General features: G+C 43.1%; 2 protein-coding genes across 14 annotated transcripts in view; one reads left to right on the top strand and one right to left on the bottom strand.

The window, feature by feature from the left end:
* PCMTD1 (protein-L-isoaspartate (D-aspartate) O-methyltransferase domain containing 1) overlaps positions 1 to 12527 on the bottom strand; it is a 49769-nt gene extending 37242 nt beyond the window's left edge. For 7 of the 13 annotated variants that reach the window (XM_086336988.1, XM_086336981.1, XM_086336992.1 and 4 more), the window contains exon 1: positions 12398 to 12527. The gene's annotated coding sequence lies outside the window, so the exon portion shown is untranslated. Of the gene's footprint in view, positions 1 to 2076; positions 2223 to 12311; positions 12366 to 12397 lie in introns of those variants that run through there. The other 6 variants (XM_086336991.1, XM_086336982.1, XM_086336993.1 and 3 more) reach the window with 3 other exon arrangements.
* LOC147359519 (uncharacterized) lies at positions 10185 to 21689 on the top strand. Its single transcript, XM_086335652.1, has 4 exons — positions 10185 to 10220; positions 12120 to 12410; positions 12473 to 13301; positions 21404 to 21689. Exons 1-4 carry the CDS (start codon positions 10185 to 10187, stop codon positions 21421 to 21423), a joined length of 1176 nt encoding a protein of 391 aa, XP_086191778.1. The 3' UTR covers positions 21424 to 21689.
* Positions 21690 to 22044: the final 355 nt, after the last annotated feature.

The raw sequence follows: 22044 nt of genomic DNA, 5'->3' as shown, positions 1-22044 counted from the left end.
TACTGACCATGCGTCTCAGGCCAATTGTTTAACCTGTGGTCTTCAGTTTCCCTGTCTATAAAATGGGAAAAATAACCACATCATCAAGTTGTGAAGAGTAAACAATGAGCTACATATAAAGTTCTCAACATACACACCATGAGGGTATATCTGGTGAGCTGGATGGAACTGGAGGAATCAATGTGAACACATGATATGAGTTTACAGTATTTATGTGTACACACACACACACACACACCTTGTTTATGAAGGCCTAGAAGATTGGCAATGACTGCTTTTCACTCTGTCGACCTCCCCATCCACACTGAGGGCCCTCAGGGTCCAGGCCCCGTCATCAGCAAGGACTCTGGCATCTGAGCTGCAGGTCCTCTGTTGCCAGACCTAACCATCATCCTGGGCACCCTCACAACTGTTCAAACTCCAAAGCCCCAACAACTGCACTGTCGGAATCTCTGAGGAGCTGCTCCCACTGCCCCTCCAGGTCCTCATCTCATTCTCCAAGCATGTTTTGTATCGAATCACTGACCCTTCCACCACTGTACTTAACCTTCAGGCCTTGAACTCCTATAAAAGGTCAGTCTGCACATATTTTAGGATTTGCAGGCCACAGTTTCCATCACAGCTTCTGAACTGTGCTTCCAGAGCAAAGCAGCCACAACCAGCTTGTAAGTTAAACAGGGTGGCTGTGTTCCAGAAGGTTGATTTATGGACACTTGAAACCTGATTACATACAATTTTCACATCATAAAATATTACTCTTTTTCTGTTTTTTTTTCCCAACCATTTAAAAATGTAAACATGATTCTTAGTTTGCAGGCTACACGTAACTGCTGGCCCAGTTTAACCCATGGGTCAGTTTGCTGACACCTGTCAGGACCACTCTCTTCCCAAACCAAACAGGCCCCACAAATAATGCTTCCTTCTCACGCTCTCCTGTTCCTCTCCGCTCCTCACCCTAACTTTCTGCCTCACTCCTCTTGCGGACTCCTGACCTTGGACAGTCTGGTCATCTCTTGGCAGGCTCCCCAGCTCAGCGGGGGTCCCTGCACCCAGTTCCCTCAGCAGCCCCCATGGGCATCTGGTGGAAAGCGGCCTCTGGTGAAACAGCTCTCAGTGAACATCTCTGCCTGGTACCCCAGAGAGCAGATTGCTGGTGACTTGATCAAGGAGGCACCACAACAACTTCTCTGCTGTCTGCCTGCTTTCTTTGGCTTATGGCCCTTTCCACTGTCTTCCAAGCAGCCCCATCAGGCTGAGTGCTCACTGTGCCTCCTCCTTCCACTTTTAAGGAACCCTGTGATTACACTGGACCCATCAGAGTAATATAGGATACTCTCCCCATCTTAAAGTCAGCTAATCAGCAACCTTAATTCCCCTTGGCCATACAGGATGACCAATACATTGTGACAGGGCTCAGGAATTAACATAAGAACATCTTGGGGAAGGAGGCATTACCTGTCTGCCATACCACCCAAACTCTATAGTAGAATGCTGATCCATGGGGAATTAAATCTGTACACTTGGGGACTGAATCCATTCCCACCTATTACTCACCCAAGACACAGGAAAAGAAACAAGAGATCACAGTATAATCAGTGGCAAGAGATTTGCTCATGTTCCTTTACAGAACTTGGAATTCACTTAAGTATAAGGCATGATCATGTGAAGACAATCTAAAGCCCTCTGCAACAATAACAACTATACCACACAATAACTGCACGAGGACTTTAAAGGTGACCCTGAAATTCCACTTGATGTACTAACTGTAAATACTACAACAAATAAAACCATCAATGTTTTGCTTTGGTTATTCTTAACCCATGTATCATTTTTTTCTTATAAAAGACAATGTATGCCCAGCCCTAAGCCTTGAGCATTATCACAAAAAAAACTTTAGCATTCCTAATATATTATACCATTGGGAAAAACTGTGCTCAAGCTTAAAACCACTTAGGGCACCAATCTGCTTCATTCCTGACCTTGCTTTTAGGACAGTGGGAAGCCACTACACAGATTCTGAGTGCTGACAGAAAGTAAGGGCAGCATGAGTAAGACCCCATATGTGAGAGTTGGCACCTTTTCTCAGTTGCTGGTACCTTTCAGGATATTTGCAGCAGATTCAAAACTGTCCAACTTGAATGCAGTATGACCCAGGTTGGCCGCAAGAGGGAGCACGCTTTTAAGAACACACTGCCCTGCAGGTGGTGCTTTGTGTGTTACCACTAAAAATGAATGGAAAGATGCGTAAGCAAAAAGGATATTAAGACAATTAGGAGCAGGACTTGATTTTAATAACACTCTGCACAACAGAGCGATTAATGTATATAAAAAGAAGCAAGCAGACACCGAACTTTATAAATAAGCTTTGAACTAAGTGAGAAAAAGGCCCAGAATCAAACATATTTATGAAGGTCTAAACTCCTGGCGTTTACCTTTAACACTGACCATGAACCTTACTATCAACTATACTCTTTATTTTATTAAGAATCAAATAAAATGTACATATTCAAATTTAGTAAAATTCATTTTCTCTAACACCACAGACAGCCAAAAGAACTAATGCTACAGATAACTGAAAGATAGTTCTTTAAGCTTCAAAGAGTAAAATAAATTGATCAAAGTCTTCCTACGGTGTGACAGTTCCACAATCTTTGAAAATATCCAATATAAGTCAACATTTCTTGATGGTCCCAGATCATTACCAAAAACATCAGTGACAACAGTATGTTAGGAACACCTCAGGGACTAACGCATGCAGGACACATGCTCCACAGTGTAGAATTCTGTCTTTCCCTTTCGCTGTAGGAATTTCTCGTTTCTTGTTGACCAGATGACTCAAATTTGCTATTTTACACATGACCATGTAGACCTGATGTGGCTCCAGAACCACCGCTCTCCTGGCTCCTCCAAGGCTCTCTCTCCTTTCACTTCTGACTCCACCCACACAATACTGATGATGTGAGACTGCTCCCAGGCCTAGCCTCTCATTTAAATGGACACTACTGCTATGTAAGGTCTCATAATCTCTGAATAGCATGTGACTCCTGTTACTGTTTAGCTTCTAAGTCATGTCCAACTCTTTGGGACCCCATGAACTGTAGCCCACCAGGCTCCTCTGTCCATGGAATTTCCCAGGCAAGAATACTGGAAATTCCTACTCCAGGGGATCTTCCCAACCCAGGGATTGAACCCATGTCTCCTGCATTGGCAGGTGGTTCTTTACCACTGAGCCACCGCGTGAGGTTCCATAATCTTTGAAAAGTAGTATATGACTCCTAAAACATTATTATCTTTATCATTAGCGCAACTGTCATTAGCTGAGCACTTACTGTGTATTAAGCTTTAGCATTTTTATGTACGTTAACTCAAAACTCTATGTAACAGCATTACTTCCAAGGAAAGGGGTTACCCAACTTGCTTAGGAGAGAGAAAAGGCTTGGAGTTCAAGATCTATTCTTACATCAAGCCCTTTGTTCTTGAAGACTGCAGATCATTTCACAGGAAAGAAAACAAGACTCAGGACAAGGAAGTAACTCTGAGTCTCAATTCCTGCATCTATAAAAATGAGACTAGTGATACTCGCCAGACAAGATCCTCTTTGACAAGGCTGTTGGAAAGATTAAATACTTACATGAAAGTGTGAAAATGTTAAAGCACCAAAATATTAGCATCTCATATTGCACAGCTCCCAGATATGGTTTCCAGGTGGCTCAGTGGTAAAGAAACTGCCTGCGATGCAGGAGACCCAGGTTCAACCCCTGGGTCAGGAATATCCCTTGAAGAAGGAAATGGCAACCCTCTCCAGTATTTTCGCCTGGCGAATCCCATGGGCAGAGGAGCCTAATGGGCTACAGTCCAAGGGGTTGCAAAGAGTCAGACACGACTGAGTGAGCACGCACGCACTGCACAGCTTGCAGGAGCATCAGCCACATAGCTGTGAGACTTCCTGAGGCAGCACAGGGAATGGTATCTGTGAAAACAGGGCATTCAGGCACACGTCTGTGTGCAGGTGTGGACCACATACATATAAAATGTACCATGCAGGCACAATAAAACCAGGGGTTATTAAAATAAAGTGACAACTGAACAATTCCTTAATAAGAAGAAAGCCTGCAGAAAGCTTTTTTGCCACCAACAGTGAGGTAACTCAGCTAGTTTAGGACCATGGTGACTTCCCTCCCTTTCCTTCAGAACCAAACCAATTTCAGGAACAGTTACAATATAGATATTTATATAAATTACTGTAGAAAAGCCTAAATCTTTCTTTTTCCATTTCTAATTTCTGCGGTTCAAAAAAGAATAAAGGTTCAAAATCACTCTATTTGCAGGAAAAAAGTCAAGTCCATTAAACCATTAAAATGGTTCAGAAGTATTTAAAGTAATTCTTTCACAATGTATTCTTTTACAATATATGTTAAATCACTACAGAGCACTGCCAGGCTTTTTCTTAAAAGTAAAACTGTAGTAACTACCTTCATGTATTCCAAAACTTGCTCTTATATTTGAGTATCGAGATGACTGACCATGAATTTAAAAATCTATTCTAGTCATCAAGAGACTACAATGCAAACAGGAGACTAAGGAGGGTGATAAAATACACCCTCCTTCTCAAAACTGTCTGACAAAGAAAGGTTCACTTGTGTGGGTGTTTTTTTGTGGTTTTTTTTTTGTTTTGTTTTTGAGCTATGGCATTTGTAAATATCTCTAAGGCACTTAAAGATCCAGTATTTTAAAGATGGATTACAAAAATACAATGATTTGTTATCAGAGTAAGAGCTCTGAACTATTAACACAGGAGCAGCAATAGAGGAGGGTACCGACACCCACTGACACATTGGGCTCCCTCACAACAGCTACACCACTCAGCACTCAACCATGTGCACAAACAACCTGATGGCTGAGCCGAGGCCTTGCCACAGTCCTGGTTACCTGGCAGAGCGTGCAGGTCAGAGAAAATTCAAGTGATCACAATTTCCATGCTTCTATCACCAAGTAAATATATCTATCTTATTTGACAGCAGGGTTTATAAAGCTGGGCTCTTCTAGCTGGTGTTCTCATTAATACAGAAATCTCTGAGAATTAACTAAAGGAGACACCATCCCAATGATTGCATTCCCAATGATCTATTTCTTTTTTATCCATATCTTCTAGTCTTTCTACAGTGAATTGGTATAGCTATTATATGTGGCGGGGGTCCATGGATGAACAAAAACAAATGACCTTTTATTATCCTGTTCAGTAACCCTATTTAGTAAGCCATGCTTACTAAATACACCACCACTACACCACCACGGATGAAGCACAGCCTGGGAAACCTTCCTGGACCAGTTAGGAGTGAGCTGGCAGAACAGCTGCACCACTTCAGCAGCTGAGACACGCTGTACACCGCCACTCTGCACTCAGAGCGCCCTTGGTCTGAAGGAATCGAGGAGCACTCACTGTTTACCTGGTACACACCGTCACTTACTTGTTAAACCATACAATTCTGACCTTCATTAGTCTTATCATTACTTGCTATTCAGTAGGATTCTGACTGACATGTCTAAGATGCATGAATGTTATTTTTGTTTATACATAAACTCTGAAAAGACTCACACCACACTGTTAAAAAGCCATCATTATTACCCAAACAACCCATGAGGAACAGGCTGTGGATGGCAGAGGTTTGCTGAAGGAGGAATTTGTTTAACTTCATTTATTTCAGTACTTTAAATCTTATCTCTGAACACACAATATTACAGTAAAAAAGTTAATGACCTCATAAAATATATTGTGTTGTTGGCCGTGACATTTCCTTCCAGAAAACACCCAGATACCTTATTCCATTCCCTGAAAAGGTTGCCTATGTTAGATATACTACTATAGGCCACAGTCCCAGAGATGATTTTCCAGATATCAAGAATCATTTCTGAGCACAGAACTTGTAAATACAGGCATAGCAGGCCTCGTCCAGAGCAGACAATTGGTCCCGGAAGCTGCTGCCATTCACCACTGCCGTCCCCCCTCTTCCCATTAGGTTGTCAACAGCTCCCAGAATCCTCACATGGTCCCCTTCTTCTCTCCATTCACTCACCCTTCATCAGCAGCCTCAAAAGGCATCCATCTGATTCTCCACCAAGAAACAGCCATTTTAGCTTTCAAATTTTATTTTTCTCTAGAAAGATCTTCCAGTTTTTATTTCTCTTCCTTCAAACAGTTGCTTCAATGGATGTGTGTAACAGTAAAGAATGTGAAACAATCTAAATGTCCATCAGTAGGGAATATGGTTAAATAAATGATTATATATATATATATATAGTCTATGTATGTAGTGATATACAGCTGATCCTTTGAGGCTGCAAAAAAATTTTAAAGAATGAAGACATTCTTTATCTACTGTTATGGAATATCAGAGATACACTGAGTGAAAAATGCAAGTGAAACTATTTGCAATACATTATACTTTATCATAACTTGAAAGAAAAATATTTATTCAAATATACTTATAAACAAACAAACTGCTTCTTCTATATCATTCCAAAGATAAGTGACTACCTCTCAGTAGGGAAAATGTGAGGTGGAAGAGGAGTCACTTTCAGTCTATAAACTTTTTATAACACTTATACCTTGACCCATGTGACTATATGTTTTTAAAATCAATTACTATAAACTTGATTAAAACTTTTATTTTCAGAGAAGTATTTATGATTATTTTTATCCTTTATAAAGTTGAGAGCTGGAAGACTGACAAACTGATTAGTCTGAGAATAACACTTTTATTATTTAAACACTTTTCTAATAAACTTCTATAAACACTTTTATTAAACTCCAATGCCATCACTGAGATAGCCTACATTCTCAACTTCTACCAGAAAGGATTATATTTTTATATAGCAAAGCAAAAACAAATTACTTAATAAAATACTTACATTAATATAGTACTTACAGTAATGTAATACTTAAATTGTAATACAAGATGCAAAGGCAATATGTTGTTGTTGTTTAGTTGCTCAGTCATGTAAGACTGTTTGTGACTCCATGGACTGTAGCCCGCCAGGCTCCTCTGTCCATGGATTTCTCCAGGCAAGAATACCAGAGTGGGTTGCCATTTCCTTCTCCGAAAGGCAATATAGAGAAATATAAAATTTTAACCTCTGCATGGTAATCATTAACCATGATAAATTCAAGGTTAGACATGTGCATGTAAAAAAACACTTATAAGTAGTTTTACAAATTACTTATCACAATTACCTAGAAATGAGTCTGAAATTTTAACTCATTTGATAGCCTACAATAAGGAAATCCGGTTTTGTTACATACACAAAATTAAAAACTCCATTAAACTACTGTGTCATCTACCAATTAAAATAAAAAACTACTTAAATTACCATTAATGGGGCAGGTGACCAGAGATCATTTTCATTCACACACATCTCCTAAGCGTCTACAATACATTTTCTGCTTTCTAACATTTTATAATCCAATTACAACTGTTAGAGTACTCAAAATTCAGAGTATAAGGTTCTCATCACGAGGTTAACAACTATATGAATGAAAAAAGACCTCGCTAGCAGACAGGGAACAGGAGCCCTAAGGAAATACAGCCCATCAGCTAGCCTTTCTGCACAGGGACCTCCTTGAAAAGCAGACATGGGAAAGGGCGTAAATCCTGAATGAAAATGTATAAGAAACCAAAAGCTTGAATAAAACAAGAAACAAATGTGAGAAGGAGTGCTGGGTCCAGGTAAGGCACTTTTGAAAGGCAAAGGTGAAGAACAGGGACTGTATCCCAGAGTTGATCAAAAGCCACTGGGTGGAGGTACAGAACTCTTCAAGAACACAGAACTGGAAGACAGGCTGGGAATTCAAACTCCAGGTCTTCTACCTATTAGAAACTCCTTCAGGTTCACGAAGTCTCAAATTCTTTCCCTGTAAAGTGGCACAATAGTACCTAAGACATAAAGTACTTAAGACACAATAGTACCTAAGACATAAAGACATAAACTATCATGAGGACCAAATGAGACAAAGCATGCCAGCACAGTGACTTTTGTCAGAAGAAACAGTAAATTTGGAGCTCTGCTTTGTTCCCATGCAGGGAAAAAAATGATCAGGGTTGCATTTAGGACAGTTAACTTGATAGCAGTATGCATGATGGATGGCACAAACTTGGAGATTATGGTTGTCTCCTGTTAACGACAGCTGAAGCAAAGGGATTAAAACTGTTTCACCGCCATGAAAATGCAAGACAGGAGAATCAGGAACAATGTGCAATAAAATGACAAATCATTTCTAAAAAAAGTAAAGTGAGGAATCAAAGATGTCCTTTGAGTCCAGATGACTAAGAAAACGTGATGATTAATATAAACAAGTAAATGGAGAAAAAAAATTAAATCTGAAAACAAAACACTTCAGCTCTGAATGTATTTGATTCAAGATAACAAAATGACAGCCACTTAAAAGAGTTTTTCAAGGAAACCAAGTTAAAGGCAAATCTGAAGCTTTGGAAAGAAAATGAAGCTATGCAGAACTCGGGCCTCGCAAAGAGGGAAAGAACAGTGGGAACAAGAGGCCTGTGGTGGCCAAAAGGGAGAAAACAAAGCTCCCAAAGGGAGATGAGGAGGCCCTCTCAGGTGGCCTGCACCTCAGTGAGGTGAGAAAACAAAGGCCACGGGGCCCAGGAGTCTGAGATGCTGGCCAGGAGAACAGGGAAGACAAGGGCCTCAGGGTACTTCACAGCCCACAGTTCTCAGATGCTCACTGCACTTCAGATTACAGACTCAACTGACTCATGATAATGTGGTCATTATGGGTTTACAAGAGCCTGCAGGTTACCACATAGTGTTAATTATTGCAACTCAACCCCCAGACATACTTTTTTTCAGTATCTCTAAGCTCAGAACTGTAACTTTCACATTCTTATTTCCCTTGACCTCCATCCACATAGCTGACTCCCCTCCAACTACACTGAGGGCCAACTCTCAGATTTTCTCCCCTCTAATTCTGGCTTCAAGATCTTGCATCTGAACTAGCTTCTCCTTAGAAACAAAGTTGTCAGGCAACAGGTCCTTTCGGCAATTCCAGAGTTGTTTTATACTTAGCTTTTAAATCCCATCTAGATTTTAAACTCTAGGTGATGCTGATGCTACCGTTACCATTCATAGGATGTAAAAGTTTATTGATTTCTGGCTACTCATGAATGCATTCCCCCCACGGAAAGGATTTTTTAGGCTAAACTGGAAAACTTTTTATTACTACCCACCAGTCATAAGACCTCTCTTACTAATTTCTGAGAATATGCACACACAGTATTGGACTCTCCATTCTCCTAGGGCTGGGAGTACCAGTGTATCCTAAAGACATCTTGCTGGTGCTGCACTGTTGTTTACATCCCACAGCTATAAACCCACTTACATCCAGCATGAGTCGTCCAAGAGACAAGCGATGGCAGATTAGCCACTTAAATGTGCATCTAATTACATCCTTTAACAACTGCCAAGAATAAAAGCTCAAATATTTTCCTATACGTGGGTTTCTTCTCAAATACATATATATTACAACTATCACACTTTAACCTCAGTATTTGCCATATTTCTTTAATCCAGTTTTCACACATGCCGGAAAACCAAAACAGATTAATAACCATAACATTAAGACATAGATGCTATTAAATTGCCAGTCACGATGTAGTTTTACAAGACCAAAATAAATATGGAAATCAATCTTTTTAGGGCCCTCTTTGTATTCTTTTCATCATATTAGTTTACAAAGAGTGTAACTGGGTTCATAATTCTAAACGAAATGAGACTAGTCTTTAAGGAACAGAATAGAAGTATCTGTAAGAGCTACAATTTACTATGATGCCCAAATGAGCACGGCATCTAGTAGAGTAACCAAAGACTAAAGTAACACAATCCCCATCTTCCCGGTTAACAGCATCACTCCAAGGTAGTCAATATTTTAATAACACTCCATCAGAAACCTCATCTAAAAAGATATCACTATAGATTCACACTAACTATCCTTTAGATTATTTTTCAATGCACACAATTATATTCATGTCTCTACTCTTAAGGAACATTTACAAGCCAAAAAGGAGAAGGAAACTCTGAGATCAGTGATTTTGTAAGGTAATTTTCACTAATGGGGGGTAGCACGGCAGAGCAAACCACATGATCTTGGCAGCATGTGTGGAGCATGAAGCATGCCCAAGTCTAATTTAGCCACTACCAGTAAAAAGGTAACAGGGTTTTGAGCAGTTGACTTTGAGAGCCTCTGTTTAAAAATCCATAGAATGGACAGCATGCCACCTAGGTTGTGAGAAATACATGAAAGAGTGCTTCTATTACCAGCCACGATAACTAAAAATGCCATGGATGTTTCTGATTCCTTCTGAACACAGCTTCCCAAATAATAAAACGCTACACAGCTGGGCCTATGATCTCGGGCTACATATGCTGAGAATCAAGTGGTTCCATATGATTCCCTTACTAAGTTGTCCTCCCTGGAGGGCAAGATGAACATGCTGTACATTTTCAATAAGCACAGGGCAGTGATTAAATCACCAAAGCCTCCAGCGTCTGCACACAGAACTATAAAACTTAACTTCCTAGCTTTCTATCTTGCTGAATGGTAAGCAGCTAGGGTCACCCTTCCACTTAAGAGTTTACCTCCTACCGGCCTGAAACACGAACCTGTGGGCCGCTGGCCTTCTATCCTACCTCCTCCTCATACACAGTCCAGTTTTCCTTTGAGTGACAGAATTTGCTTTCAACTGGCCCTATGGAATTTAAGTTTACTCTGAAAAGTACTCTTAAAAAAAACAAAAAAGAAACTATTTCGGTAACCTGCTTTGTGAAGTCATCCAAGCCTCCTGCAAGCTGCCATTAAGTTCTATGTAAACATATTACTCAATTTTCTAATATGTAAGTATCCTCAACTGGCCTCAGACATTCTTAGTTTTATTATGTTTCAAAATATCACTTTGTAGACTTTATTAAAAGCTAAATAAAAGCTAAGATTATAGAAATAATAACAATGGTCAGCTATTAAATTTACATATATAGCTCTGTAGTTTATTGAAAGAATAAGGTATGTAAAAAAAAAAAGAGAAATAATTGTGATATTGTTGACCAATAAAAACTATGTGCTACGTATGATCCCATTTTGTTTTTCGTTTTTGTCTGCTTGAAGTATAGTCGATTTACAATAAGTTTAATATGCAATGAAAAATCCTTAATGGCTGAACACCACACTTTAAGACTGGTTACACTCTGGGTATTAAGGGAGGGAGGGGAAATGGGTGAGAGTGAGGTGGGTGAGGGGAAGGAGGAGACTTTCTGTATGGTTAGGCTGCTAAATTTCTTTCTTCAAAGAGAATGTAATACTTCAGTAATAAAGGTAAATTAAAAACTAGGAGAAAAAATTATTGGCACAAACTGTACCTCCTCCATACCCAAATGATTCTAGTAAGTAACATTAAAAAACATAGTTAGGTTCTCTAAATGTTAAAGAAGACAGATGAAAGCACAGTATTGGGGTGGGGGATGGCCGCGGACTCGTACAATCCTCCCCTCCTTGCTGCCCCGTTCCTGGGTCCCCTCCACGCCGGCGCTGGAAACCCCCTAGGGACCAGCCCGCACTTCACATGAGTAACCGCCCAACCCCAAAACCGAAAGTGGGAACAGGCTGCGCCGCTCCAGCCCCAACACCCCCTCCCCTCCGCTCTGGCCCCAGCGGGCAGGTCCGCCTCCTCCAAGACAACAACAAAGTCACGGGGGCGGGGAACTGCCCAGCGGCGGGCGCGACCCCGGGCCCCGCGAGCCTCCCCACTCCTTAGACCCCGGGCCCCCTCGACGCCCCTCAGCAGCCCGGCCCCGACCCCCGGCCTCCGCGATCCTTCCGACTCCTTAGAACCCGGGGCCCCAGTCTCCCTCCACCCCCACTCCCCGCCCCGGTCCCCTCGACCTCTTCAGCCGCCAGGCCCCGACCCCCGGCCCCCAACCCCGGCCCCCGCGACCCTTCCGATTACTTAGACCCCCGGCCCCCTCGACACCCCTCGGCAGCCCGGCCCCGAGCCCCAGCCCCCGCGACCCTTCCGACTCCTTAGACCCCCGGACCCGTCTCTCTCCACCCGCAGGCTCCCTCGACCACCTCAGCGGCTCGGACCCGACTCCCGGCCTCCGGCCCCCCTCGACCTCAGCCGCCTGGCCCAGAATCCCGACACAGACCCCCGAGCCCCCTTCTCGACTCCCGGGCCCTGACCCACCCGACCCCCAACCTCCCTCACGCCCCTCAGCCTCCGGGCCAGCGACCACCCTCCGGGACTCACCCCTGCAGCCTCCATCTCCCCTTCCGGCCCCTCGGACCCTACCCTTGGGCCCCGCCCCCGCCCTCAGCCCTCGACGGAGGCCTTACCTGTGGCGACGCGGTCGGTGGGCCCGCCGCAGCCGGTGCTGGTGAGGCGCTGGGTCTCGGTTGGCTCCTCAGCAGCCAGCGCCGCCGCCAAAACAACACGTCCGCCGCAGCAGCCGCCGCCGCCGCCGCCGGGGGGAGGGGCGGGGCCGGGACGCAGGTGGGGGAAGCCCGAGCGCCGCGGCCTCGGAGCCGGCGGCTACCGGGCATGCGCGGACGGCGGCGGGCGGGAGGACGCCGATGTCAACAAGGCCCGGGGACGCTCCATCCGGCGCCGCCCCTCGGGTCGCCCCGCCCCCAGACCCAAACCACGCGAGGTCTCGAGGGTCCCGGGACGCGGCTTCAGAAAGAGGAAGCCCGGGAAACCGGTTTCCGCGTTGCAGCTGCTATCCAGCGCTCCCTGGCCGGTCCCAGAACCGAGACCTGGGCGCTAGGTGCAGCTGCTCTGCGGTGCCCGCTGCTGGGTGGGCGCCTGTACGTCAGTCAGGGCAGGCGGCGCCGGGAGCGGACCGAGGGCTGCCCGGCGGAAGGGCTCTGTCCGCGGCTGCGGGCCTTACGAACGTGCGGGCCGCCTCCGTTGTGGGCCTCCCGGTGAGCAGCTATTTGGGGCGCTCGGGATGTCGCGCTGACCGTGTACGGAACCGTTTAAGTCAGATGCTGTTGGCGGAGAACTTGCGAGAGCGCAGGCGAGCAGAGCAGTTGCTGTCCCGTTTGCTATATTTGCAGCGGACGGAGCATGAATGCAGGCCCGGCGGCCGCCCTCCCGGGTCTCCTGCAGGATCGCTCCATCTGCGGCGCCCGGCCCCAGGTCCCAGCTGTGACGGGCCCACGTGGCAGTCTCGCAAGGTTCGCTTTCTGCCGTACCAAGCAGGAATTTCAGCACCCGAAAATCTCCTACATGGGCTAGGTAACTAAAAATGGTCAAGTTAGGAAAACTGCTGAAACACCTGCCACAGCATTTTCTCAGATTTTTCCATTTCTTTCTATGTTTACTTTCTGCAGTCTACTATAGGAATTTCTCAGAGTAATTGACCTCTTTTTTTCTCTTCTTCCGCAATTGCTTGAAAGCTAACCACAGGTCATTTGTAACAAGACTGCTAGTAAGTACGAATTATCAAACAGGACCCAGTGCTGTTCTTGTGGGTGAGGTGTTCGACAGCAGACAGCAGATCAGGGGACAGCTCAGGGTCTTCCCAGGGTTCTCCACCTTCAAACCATGTCTGAGTATGCCTTCCAGTTAGCACTTTTCGTGAATGATTTGCTTCTGGTAAGTGTGCGTTCCTACTGGTGTGTGATCCCCAAAGTCTGCACCCAGGCCCGCTTCGTTCTCTGCTGCTCTCCAGCGCCCAGTGCAGGGTCTCCTGCAAGACTGATACTCTACGATTGTTGAATGGCTAGTAGGATTTTAAACTATCCCATCATCTGGAATTATTTAGAAATTTATTTGGACTTTACTAATCTAGATTCCCACAAGACAGTTTATTCCTAGAGTTGTTGGCTTGTAGTTGCAGCAGGTCTGGCCCTGGAAACAGGAAAGTAACCCTTGCTCCCTTGCCTTCATAAATTAATTCTTCACACCAGGTTGCTTCAGTTTTAACTTTAAGCATAAAATAACCAGAGTGAATACACTGCGAATACAGAACCCTGGGTAGCCAGGAGCCTTGTGATATCAAAAAACCTCTAATTTGCACACATGAGGCCATTGACTGGAGGGGGGAAAAAGCACCACATGAGCACTGTGAGTTAAGTTTTATTCGGGGAAATGAGAGCTATAGCCCAGGAGACAGACAGCAATTGAGGTAGCTCTGAAGAACTACTCCAAAGTGGTAGGGGTGAAGGTTTGTATTGCATATAATTTTTGTGAAGGTGGGGTACATATGCATTTGGGCAGCCTTGCTGCTAATCACAAGGAGCAGATGTCATCAATGATGCTTTTAGTACTTTTCTAGCTATGGGGAGATATAGGAATTAGGCTCATAAAATCTGAAAATATCTGAAGACCAGTTCTACGCGTTCTTCCCAGAGCACAGGTTTCCTCATTCCTAATCTCCACCCTGAACTCCTTTCAGGGGATGTTGAAGGTCAGCAGCTGCAAGGGCTCATGATTTAATCATTGTAGAGGTAGATAGATGGCAAGTGCCAATTTGTACTTGGCAAAGCATTCAACAAATGCTTATTAAACAAAATCAAATTCCAAATACAAACTACTGTAACCATCCTAGAAGTTCACATTTCCCAAAGTCATGACAAGAGTTGTTGCCTGTTTTCTTCAACCTGGGGGTTAGAGGTCTTTGTGGGTTGCCCAGATTAACCTTAAATCACCTAGTCATTTGCAAACACTTCTGTTGCATAACGGGCCTTGGTTATGATTTATAATGAGTGCCAAGTCTGGTCTGAGGCCTGGAAGAATTTCCTTCTATCTTTCATTTGACCTGCAATATCTGGGGAAAATCCAGAACTGAATCCTACTAAATATGGAACTGTTTTGTTCTGCAATTTTATTTCCTTGTACTATTTTCAGTACAGTTACAAGTCTATCGCCTTCTCCCCGCCCCCCCCCAAAAAACAATAAAAATAAATACTTCCTCTCTAATAAAAGAGAATTAGTCTCACTGTACTTATTTTTCTCTGAAAAACAAGGGCAACACAGTGGCATTTCCATACTGATTTTAAGAAACAGGAATTTAGTTTGTTGGGAAGATGGCAATATTTTCTAGAGTAGAACTAAATTTAAATGTGGAGAAAGCATCTAACCCTACATTCCTGAGAAATGATATCTATATAGTTTACAAATTGAGGAACTATAACACAGCCTCAGAGCTGACAGAGGTAAAAGGGCAACTTGGTGACAATCTTTACAACCATCAACACTTACTACAAGGCATCTCCTTGGTATTGTGTCCCACCATAGTCACTAAAGACTACTTAACTCCACATTCTAAGAAACATCATAGTCAAAATTAAGGATTTCTCTATGACAATCTATCTAGGTGGCTGTCCTCTAGTAGAAAAGTGAAATAGACTTTGTGTAAATTAGTGGTTCTCAAAATGTGGTCTGGGCCCAGAGACATCAAATCTTAAGGGCACTTCCCAGAAGTGCAAATTCAAGGGGCCCCACCCCAAGCTAACTAGTCCTCTGGGCGATTCTGGTCAATGCTGAAAGCTTAAAAATACACTTTTTCAGTACTTTTTTCTCCCTAAGTTACATACAATTCGTACATATGAAACTGGGTGGAAAAACTTGCTTTGGTGAAAACGTTCCATTCCTGGTATTCCCAATGTTTGTAAATCACATGGCTAAGGAAATTGTACCTACTGTTCATGGACCTTCCCAAGGGTTTCTTCATGAGGCTTTCTCAGTCCTTTGAGCTATGATCTGATGTTTTGTTGACCTTGTTAACATTCAAAGATACTATTCGTGACTGAGGGTGTGAAGGGAAAGACTTCTCCCACAATCCTTTCCAAATGGGAAAGTCACCCAGAATCATGCACCACTGCTGCTTCTGGGGGCCTCAACCTTTAGTGACTGTTCTTTATTTTTTATTTTTCCCTCCGAACTATCCACCCATAATGCCAAGCTGATCTTCAGACTCCATTAGTTTCCCAGCATTTCAAAGCTAGTCTGTGTTTTCTGAAACTTCTTACTGTGTTTAAAAAAAAAAAGACAAAGTTTATGTAAAGTTATTTTATGATGAGAGTGTTTTAAAAAAACAACCTGGAACAGTAAGGAATTTAATTCTTTTGAGACCAAACAACAAATGTAAAAACATATACCTTGCTCTGTCCACCCACCTGCCTCCACCGGAAGTATTTATAGCAAAATACTTAAAAAGCAGAAAAGTTGGTTTTAGCTTCTCAAATTCAGTAACTATTGAAATCAAAGTAATAAAGGAATTGTATGTGCAATTAAAAAGAAAATACTCTCCCAAAGTCACTTCCAAAATTTCTGCTGTATTTAATATTGAGAAGGAAACCTGTTGGTGCAGACTATCCAAATAGAAATGAATTTTAATTAGAAATTTAATCTCTTATATTAAGCCATAACATGTGTCTGTGTTACATTGCTTTTATATGTAGATGCCTTTCATTCTATCTGACAATACATAAAAATGCCAAGGACATTTAAATGATTGTTTTAGGCCTCCTTGCTCACATTTTCAGGAATTTACTTGAAAATAACTTATCTGATAATGGACTATTGATTCCTACATCAACACTTTTTCTCTTTTCCATTGGTTTGGAAGTCTTTAAACTCAAAGAAAGCTATGCAGCTAGCCCCTTGACCACCTAAATTGAGAAGTCTTAGGAGAAGGCGATGGCACCCCACTCCAGTACTCTTGCCTAGAAAATCCTGTGGATGGAGGAGCCTGGTAGGCTGCAGTCCATGGGGTCCCTAAGAGTCAGACACGACTGAGCAACTTCACTTTCACTTTTCACTTTTATGCATTGAGAAGGAAATGGCAACCCACTCCAGTGTTCTTGCCTGGAGAATCCCAGGGATGGGGGAGCCTGGTGGGCTGCCATCTATGGGGTCGCACAGAGTCGAACACGACTGAAGCGACTTAGCAGCAGCAGCAGCAGCAGGATTACTTATCTTGTTGCATATGCCTACCACTCCAGTTGTATACTATGTAATATTAAGTTGGCCAGATGGTTTTTAAAGTGATGTGTAGTATCCATTTATTAATAAGTAAATCAATAGATTCAGTGAAAATAAGAATAAGATAAAAAGGGCAAGTGTCAGCCAAGTTAAGGAGCAAATTTTATTTCTAAAATCATTTGAGAGATTGCTGTATTTATGCTCATATGTTTTTATGTCATGGATCTAAGATGTTGATGAATAAAATAGTTTATTACCATATACACTTAAATAGATGAAATAACTATTTTGAAGTGATGACATAAATTGCTTTATCTTAAACAATTGATAATTATTTAATGACTGTATAGTTATCTTAGCCTTTTTCACTTTCCTTGGAACCTGTCTTCGCTCCACATATCAGATTTTGCCCCCTCTCTAATAGTTTAAAGTACAGAAGTTAGAATCATTTCCTTATGACAAATACTTACATTTAATTTTAGTTTCAAAATTAGCAAAACAGGCTGCTTTCTGGAACTCAAGTATCATTATGTGGTTAAGAAGTTTAGGGAAGAAATTGCCATAATCTAACTTTATATCGTAGGTTTATATATTTTAAGTTACTAACATAATATAGTGAAGATATTTTTGTTGACAAAAATAGCATTTTAGATACTCTATTTCCATGAAAACTTACAGCTCTTTCCTGTCCTTTCTGCAAGGAGACAAGTTTTCACCATCTTTTCTACTGTGGGCAGTCAGGCACTAATAAATAGAAACAGGAAGTTGTTCCATTTTTAGAGCTCACTAGACATTAAGAGAAGAGAAATCTAACCCTCATCCTTTTTTCGTTAAACTTTTTATTTTGCACTGAAGTATAGCCAATTAGGGCTTCCCTGATGGCTCAGAAAGTAATCTCCCTGGCTAAGACTTCATGCTTCCAGTGCAGGGGGCACTGGTTCAATCCCTGGTCAGGAAACTAAGATCCCAGAAGCTGTACAGCCAAGAAAAGTTAAAAAAAAACAGTATCAGCCAGGAGTCCCATACTAGCATTAAAAAAAAAAAAGGTCCAAAATTAAGAGAATTTTGCATTGCAAAGGTAATGAGAATGGTTATTTTAGAACAAAGGGTAACACAGAGTAACCCTGAAATATTAACAGGTTGTTCACGGTGTGCTTCTGAAGAGTAGAGACTATCTTATCTGAACGTAGGGCACAAAGGGGTAAGGGGACTAAGTCTGGCAGGTAAACTGCAGCTGGATTTGGTGTCATTAGACTCTCGCAGCAACAAAGAGCCAAGTTCATTTTCTTCATGTGCCCGTGACCCCAGAGCCTTCCATCAGAGCTAAGAGGTCTACCGTGTGTCACTGTTGCTGTGAGAGTTTGTTATCATCCTTCTGAGAGTTTGCCTCAGTGAGTCACAGTGTAAACAGACTGTGTGTGTGTGTGTGTGTGTGTGTGTGTGTGTGTGTGTAAGCCTTGGCATCTGAATTCTGAAAAGAAAAGGATAAATTCCCTGGTCAATAAGCCTGTCTTTATTGACCAAAACTGAACCATAGCAATGAGTAGTCTAGGCAGTGAAGTGGTAACTAGTATTTATAGATTCTTCCTGCTCTAAATAGGTTGGTAATCTTGAACACAGTAATTAGGAGGAATTGACTAGAACCAACTGGCCTTCGAACAGAGTGTTTTTAAAAATCTCATTAACTGGAATAGTTTGCTAAAAATAATACTGAAAATATGGGTTGTGTCAACAAATCCATTATTAGGGCAGAACAGAGAATTTAAGTGAAAAATCCTAAAGCAAAGCCTGGGCCTAAATAATTATCAGCACCATTCCATTTAGCAAAAATGCTAGATAAATCAGAACGTGATTTAAATTCTATGCTTTTTCTAGGAGGTATTTACAGAGTCTGGTCCACCTCAAACACTCTGGACAAGTATTCAGTGTAGCCCAATCTGAAGGTCACGGTTAGGTGACGGAGGCAGTCCAAAAGCACAGGTGCTTGGATCACATGGCTCCCACTGCCCCCTGCCAGGATGTGACACAAACCAGCACATAACACAAGCAGCACCTCAGCTCTTCTCCTCTACCTGGTCCTTCACACTGCCTGAGACTGGGAGGACCCAGAGTGGACGCCTCCCTGGTCTTGTCCACACCTTCCCCCACTGTGTGATCTTTTAACCTGATATTCCCTCTGCTTCTCCATGATATGTCCTGTTGGTCCCAGAACTAGCACTGTGTTCGAAAAAACTTACTATAAAGGGATTCACATCAAGATGCTTCACATACAAAAATCAACTTGGTTTCCTTCCAGGAGTATATTTACCAAGACAACTGTTGAAAAAAGCTAGAATCCTTACAAAGGAATTAACTAACAGAGTTCTAATCACAGAGGACTTCAACCTCAGTAGTAAGCCCCAACAGAAGGTTACAGGAGGAGGGCTTTCTGTTTTCTGAGCTTCCTTCAATTTCTGCTTAAATGGCTGAAAGATGAAATACATCTCTGATTCTGGTTTATATTTTTATTCTGCACCTTTTCCTTTTCCCTTGATCTGTTTAAGCAGGTAGCCAAGTCACATGGCTCCTCACTTTGTTGAAGAGATGAAGTTGTTGGCAGGACAGAAGGATGACTTTGTGTGCATAACAGTTAGGCCCCAAGCTAACTTTCATTCATTCCCCAGATGGGAATGAAACAGATGACCTGGGTCCAGTGAGCAGCAAAACAAAACAAAAGCTTTTTTACCAAGCAGGGGACAAGACCTCGGAGGAAATGGATGCACAGTATAGCTAGAGAGGCTGGTCTTTTACTCTTGACGTTTCCAGCTTCACTAAGTTTTCTCATGTCTGTAGGGTAGAATAGACTCAGTAGAACCTCCAGGAGTGAAGGGTCCACACGAGTGGGGACAATGGGCATCTTAGCAGTAAGCACTGTGAGATGACGGCCCCCAACCAGGAGAGCCACCTCAAGGATTTGACCTCACCAAGAACGCAGAATGTTTCATCTTCATGGACATATGCACACATGCTAAGTTCTTCAGTTGTGTCCGACTCTTTGCGACCCCATGGACTGTAGCCTGCTAGGTCCTCTGTCCATGGGATTCTCCAGGGAAGAATACTGGAGTGGATTGCCATGCCCTCCTCCAGGGGATCTTCCCTAACCAGAGATCAAACCCTCATTTCCTGTGGCTTCTGCATTGCAGGCAGATTCTTTACCAATGAGCCACCAAGGAAGCCCCTTTATAGACACAGGAGATCTGAAAGTGTAGTTCAAATTGAAATTTCTCAGTAGTTCCAGAGATTATGAGCTCACACCCAAAATTCACTTGACTAGGAAAGAATATTTGTTTTAACTTAGGCTCTAAAATTGCACCATCTGCTGCAGTTTGAACTGCATTCCAGTATACCACTGGAGAATGTTACTGGGCAGCTGTCTGGTGGTCAGACATTCTCAGGCCACAGACTGAAGATGACCATACATCCTGGTCTGCTTGTGGCCATCCCAGGTGACAACTGTCCTCCCATTATGGTTATTAGTAGAGAACCCTCTCAGGGTCAAGTGTGCATATTTGGAGGAGACACTGTGTGGCTCCCTGACAAAACCCTGTACTACTCTCAAGCTGCACTGGGGAGACTGGGCCGCTCTTACAACACAACACTGCACTGGCTCCCAGGACACAGGTCCAGCAGGTGAACTCTAGGTCGCTGTCCTCAGTGGGCTGGCTCAGCACTCCAGACCCCACCAAATCAACATGTGCTCTGCACAGCCCTTACCATGGGGAAAGAGAGCTCTTCAGCTCACTAACGCCAGCAGATGAATAATCCAACTTGCTGGCCAGAATTACTCGCACGGCTCAAGCTACTGGCAAAGGTTGTGGGCGGGGGACAGTAATTTTCCAAGAAAAAAAGAGCAGAATATGAGTGTGAAAAGTCTCCCTGCTAGATATTCAAGCCAGAAGCCCAGGAATCCTGTTTACTGCTGTGTTATGAAGCTGAGAAATGTGCTCTCAAATAGGAAGCCACTTCCTTCACACTAAACAACAATTCTAGTAACAGCTACTCTTCTGAGGACCCTAGGCCCAGTTCTCAGAGGCAAGAGAGTTTAAAGTTTTGTTTGCCACTGAAAAGGTAAAATAACCAGCAGCAGACAAGAAAAAAAAAATCGAAAATATGACTCAAGATGCTTTCAGTCTGAGAACAGAATAATAAAAGTCATGAAACAGAAATGCACTCAGCATAAATGTATATGTATTGCCCCAAACTTAGCTAATGAAGAAGTGAAGTGTTAGACAGTCATGTTCAACTCTTTGTGACCCCATGGACTGTAGCTTGCCGGGCTCCTCTATCCATGGAATTTCCCAGGCAAGAATTTTCCTTCTCCAAGGGATCTTCCCGACCCAGGGATTGAACCCTGGTCTCCCACATTGCAGGCAGATTCTTCACCATCTGAGCCACCAGGGAAGCCCAGAGCTCCCTCAGCCCTCCTGCCTGCCATGTGAGGACACAAAGAAGATGGCAGTCTGAATCCAGAACTGCACCTCATTTGCTGTGAGCATCCGAGCGTGGCAGCCGCCCTGAAGTTCATCATCAGATCCTACTCACCCAGGGATTCATCTATAATGGTCCCTGGAAAGGCTTTTATAATTTGCATTTTTCAATTGTATCAAAGTCACGTGTCATGATGAATAAAAGCCAAATCTTGCTATAGAACTGAAACCATCAACAGTTCCTTCACCCATCCTTCCTTATCCCTGACCCACTCTCCTCACTACTCCTTTAAAAATGCTTAGGACACTCATTTCTTTTTCTAAAGTCACAGGTTAACTGCTGTGTCACATGCAGACACTCTTCTCTTCCGACAGCAGATGTGGAGATGGTTCACTTACCTCACTGCTCCTGCTCCCCTGCGTTTACCCTTTTGCATTTATGTCTCCTACTACCATTTCCGTCTTTAGGACCATCTGTGTCAGCCCTCGTCTCCTGTTGCAGCCTCGTACTCCCTTCCACTGACCCTTTACCTCTTCCCTTCCCACTTTACAACCTCTGCGACCTCTCAAGGTTGTTATCGTTT

The sequence above is a fragment of the Bos grunniens genome, chromosome 14 (assembly GCF_055505025.1).
Source record: "Bos grunniens cultivar Pamir isolate PY7600 chromosome 14, Bosgru_T2T1.0, whole genome shotgun sequence".
Taxonomy (NCBI): Eukaryota; Metazoa; Chordata; class Mammalia; order Artiodactyla; family Bovidae; genus Bos; species Bos grunniens.
This window is presented reverse-complemented; position numbering and strand designations above follow the sequence as displayed.

Bases quoted from the DNA above. Each gene is read 5' to 3' on its own strand.
- LOC147359519 (XM_086335652.1), top strand. From the start codon at position 10,185: ATGCCCAAGTCTAATTTAGCCACTACCAGTAAAAAG. The intron at 10,221-12,119 runs GTAACAGGGTTT...CTCCACCCGCAG, and splicing joins TAGCCACTACCAGTAAAAAG to GCTCCCTCGACCACCTCAGC. The intron at 12,411-12,472 runs GTCGGTGGGCCC...GCTCCTCAGCAG, and splicing joins GCCTTACCTGTGGCGACGCG to CCAGCGCCGCCGCCAAAACA.